Consider the following 4,399-nt stretch of genomic DNA (forward strand, 5'->3'; position numbering starts at 1 on the left):
CACCAAGACCTCCCTCAGCACCTGTGTCAGTCCAGCAGCATTCTACAGAGAGATTGGGGTTCCTCACCTGAGAACAGGAGCTCCAGGGATTCACTAGGTTCTGACCACACCAGTGTGCTGAAACTTCCAAAGCTGTAGCATCTGAATATCCACCTTTGGCTGGAGGTCACAGGACCCACAGAGAAACGGGCCTGGTAGTGCCCAGTAGAGTTGTGATACACTGAGTCCGGTGTCCAGAAGTGCTTCTGCTGTCCTTCCTTAGTCAGAGTGAGCTTGTAATATCGTTGCTTCGAGACACACTGAAGGATAACACTCCCTCCTTCAGTCACCACAGGGCTGGGCTGGGCTGACAGACTGGGTTTACTAAAGGCCCCTAGGAGAGAAGGAGAATCAGGTAGTTCAATGTCCTCAAAGGCCTCATAATCCTCCAGGACTGTGTTGGGAGTCATACATCCCTGTGTTCACAACTACTTCTTGACAGAAAAACCTAAGGCTGTGGACTCTGTGAGCCCTCTCACCTGTCACCACCAGCTCCAGGGATTCACTGTACACTGTTGCTCCACCAGGGATCTGATAGCCACATTTGTATCGCCCTGCTTGTCCATAGCCTATATTTGAGATTGAGAATTCAGCCCTGTTATTAGATTTCTGTGGAATCTTTGTGTGGCTTAAATGTTTGTGTCCATTTTTATACAGAATATACGGTTTGGAATCTTCAGTCCCCTCACACACGAAGGTCACTGTAGTCTGTACAGAGACCACAGAGTCTGGCTGTACTCTGAGGACAGGTTTAGGGTGAGTTCCTGCAAGGAAAAGATAAGCTAGAAACCAGGAAATCCATCTTCTTTTAGTAGCCCCAACCCCAACTCTCCATCCATCCCCAGGGGCACACACATGTGTTGGTTTCCATCCACACTGCCCAGATGGCTCCAGGAATGATGAGAAGTGATGTCAGGACATCTGCAGACACTCACTCACCTGCCAGCACTGGTGTCCCATGGCCCAGAGTCAGTCCTGGAAGAGAGTTCCCTGTGAGAGGTTTGTCCCTGAAGCTTGAGAAGGTCCTCCCCTCTGCAGAACCTCCTGAGACCCTGGGGTTTCCTAACTGACCCGTGCTGGGCTGTGGGGCAGCATCAATCCCAGAGCACAGCATCCCTCCCCATCTCCACATCTCACCCAGACAGAGCAGGACTGTGAAGGAGACGGTCATGGCGTCTCCTCCTGGAGGCTGCTACTGTGCTCATGGGCAGAGCTACAGAGTCTGTCTGAAGGGGCTGGAGACATAGGGTGTGGCCTCTGGAGGCAGGGCCCTCCCCATGACATGGTTGTGCTTCAGCAGCCCCACAGGAAGGGGAACTGCCCTCCTCACACACCAGGCTCTGAATTCCCTTCAGTTGTGTCGGTGTCATGCAGTAGACTCCATCAATATTTAATGGATGTCATTTCCAAGATCCCATCAGTGTCTGTCTCATCTGTCCTCATCTTTGTCAGGACCAGGTGGTAGCAGACGTAAGTGTATATTACACACAAGAAATACAGATTTTCATGTGGACTTGCTTTATTCCTTTTCACATATTTTTTAGTGTTTTTTCCAACTCTTTTTATTTGAATTAGAAACAGGATTGTTTTACACAACAATCCCAGTTCCCTTCTCCCACCCGTCCTCCCCTACTGCCCCCCAACTAAAACCTTATCTGTCACATATCTTTTCTGCTCCCCCGGATGGTGAGGCCTTCAAGCATAGCGTGTCATCAGTGTCTGTTTTATCCTTTGGGATAGAGCCTAGGCTCACCCCCTTGTGTCTTGGCTCAGGGAGTATTCGCCTATATGGAATGGACTCCCAAAGTCCACACCTATGCTGGGAATAAATACTGGGCTTCGACAGGAGTTTCCATAGATTTCTGAGGTTTCCTCACAGAAACCCATGTTCCTGGGGTCTGGATCAGTCCCATGCTGGTATTCCAGCTGTCAGACTGGGGAGCAAGTGTTCCTGGATGTTTTGGTCAGCTGTTTCTGTGGGTTTCACCAGCCCTGTCTGGACCTCTGTGCTCTTCACTGGTTCATCTCTGCATCTGGGTTCCAGTTCAGTTCGGTGATTAGCTGTGGGTGTCTGTTTCTACTTCCACCAGTGATGGATGAAGGCTATAGGATACCATATAAGTCAGTCATCAATCTCATACTCAGGGGAGGGCATTTAAGGTAGCCTCTCCTCTGTTTCTGAGATAGTTAGCTGGTGTCATCTTTGTAGATCTCCAGACATTTCCCTAGTGCCTGATTTCTCTGTAAACCTAAAATGTCTCCCTCTATTATGGTATCTCCATTCTTGTTATCTTCTATTCTTCCCCTGACTCAACCTTTCTGCTCCCTCATGTCCTCAGCCTCCCTCTTCTCCCCTTCTCATTCTCCTAGCTCCCTCCCCACTCTTCCCGTGCTCCCCATTTGCTCAGGGGATCTTGACCCTTTCCCCTTCTCCAGGGGACCATGTATGTCTCTCTCAGGGACCTCCTTGTTTACTAGCTTCTTTGGCAGTGTGGATTGTAGACTGGCAATCCTTACTCTATGTCTAAAATCCGCGTATGAGTGAATAAATACCATGTTTGTCATTTTGTGATTGGGTTACCTCACTCAGAATGGTTTCTTCTAGATCCATTTTTTAGTTTTTTGAAACAGGGTTTTTCTCTATTGCTTTGGAGGCTGTTCTGGAACTTGTTCTGTAGACCAGGCTGGTCTGGAACTCAAACAGATCCACCTGTCTCTTCATCCGGAGTGCTGGAATGAAATGTGTGTGCCACCACCGCCCGGTTCCTATTCACATTGTTAATGGGAAATGCTTCCTCGTATCCAAAGTGTTGAAAGGTTTCTGTAAAGGGTCTCATGGTGTACATCTCCATGGAACAAAATGTGTAATCTACATCCATACAGTCTCAAGTGCTGGCTTACAAATGTGCACTAGGGACTGGAGAGATGGCTCAGAAGTTAAGAGCACTGGCAGCTCTTCCAGAGGTCCTGAGTTCAATTCTCACTAACCACACGGTTCCTGACAACCTTCCGGAATAAAATCTCCTGCCCTCTTCTGATGTGGAGGCAAACATTCAGGCCAAACATTATACATAAAAATAAATACATCTTTAAAAAAGCAAACCACATGTACACCAGTTTTCCTGGCTATTTGTTTCTTTTTGATGTGTGTACTTTCTATTAGAACTTTAAATTATACTTATTTATTAATTTGCAGTTATTTATTTAAATTACTCTTTTGTCATAGTCATAAATTACATTTTACTTTATGTGTGTTTATATTCACATATGTCACAGCACACGCGTGGAGGTCAGAGGACAAGGTCAGAGGTCAGTTTTCTCCTTGCATGATATGGATCAGAGTCAGAGCTGAAGGTTGGCAGCAGCGCTTACACACTGATCCATGTCACTAGCTCAGTCTTAGCATCATCACTTTCCTTAGTCCTTCTGCTCAGGCCAAAAAATGTTGCATGGGTCCTAAGGGTCCTGGGTCAAGATAATTTTCAGTGTTATTTGATTTTCTTGGGGTGCAGGTTGTGGGTGTGGCCACCCTTCTTCTTAAGGAAGTTGACCACAGAGGTGCAGGTGTGGGCATCACATGTGGGCAGCAGAGCATGGCCTTGTCATACTTGTCCTTCTGGAAGGACTGACAAAGGGATGACTCTATGATGCTACCATACAGGTGCAGCACCAGGTTCAGGGTGGGAATCTTTCTGGCCTTTATTGTTGGTCAGGATTTAGCCATCCTCAGTCTGCTGTCAATAAATCCCAGCTACTTCTGGTCAGGTGAGATGCCTTCCTTCTCTTGGGTCTTGGTATTGACATTGCCCATGGAGTCGCTGGGCTGGACCTCGAGGGTGATGTTTTGGCCCTTCAAGAACTTGCCAAATATCTCCATCTTTGTGTCTGCTCCATACCCTAGTTGAAGAGAAATAGAGTTCAGTAAAAATAGTTTATTTCCCCTTATTTTTGAGCCAGGCAGGGCCTCCAGGATTCTAAGCACCTACTCCTCCCTGGAGACACACCCACTTCCTCCTGCAATGTTCAATTTCTGATCTACCTTACATTTATTTCATCTGCTATCTTTTTCTTATGGGTATTGGTTTAATTATTATTGTTGCTGATTTGAAACAGGTTCTCTCAGTGGGGCCCTGGCTCTCTTGGAGCTGGTTAAGCAGAGCTGGTTGGACTGGAACTCTCTGCTTCCTGAGTGTTTGGATTAAAGGGTGGACACCACCACTAAGCCCCCTGAAGAGCCTTCATCCAGTAGCTGATGGAAGCAGAAGCAGACACCCACAGCTAAGCAGTGAGCCATACTCCTGATATCCTGTTGTAGAGTGGGAGCAGGAATGAGCAAATCAGTCAAGACTGCAGGAGAAAC

At 47.3% G+C, this 4,399-nt stretch overlaps 1 protein-coding gene across 1 annotated transcript in view; it reads right to left on the bottom strand.

Moving 5' to 3' along the window:
* The window catches only part of LOC100765406 (leukocyte immunoglobulin-like receptor subfamily B member 3), a 6,135-nt gene extending 4,925 nt beyond the window's left edge, over positions 1 to 1,210 (bottom strand). The window contains 4 exon segments of the mRNA XM_035453949.1: positions 68 to 373; positions 519 to 803; positions 979 to 1,014; positions 1,177 to 1,210. Coding sequence (XP_035309840.1) covers positions 68 to 373; positions 519 to 803; positions 979 to 1,014; positions 1,177 to 1,210 — 661 coding nt within the window.
* Between the last annotated feature and the right edge of the window lie 3,189 nt (positions 1,211 to 4,399).

The sequence above is a fragment of the Cricetulus griseus genome, unplaced genomic scaffold (assembly GCF_003668045.3).
Source record: "Cricetulus griseus strain 17A/GY unplaced genomic scaffold, alternate assembly CriGri-PICRH-1.0 unplaced_scaffold_99, whole genome shotgun sequence".
NCBI classification, from domain to species: Eukaryota; Metazoa; Chordata; class Mammalia; order Rodentia; family Cricetidae; genus Cricetulus; species Cricetulus griseus.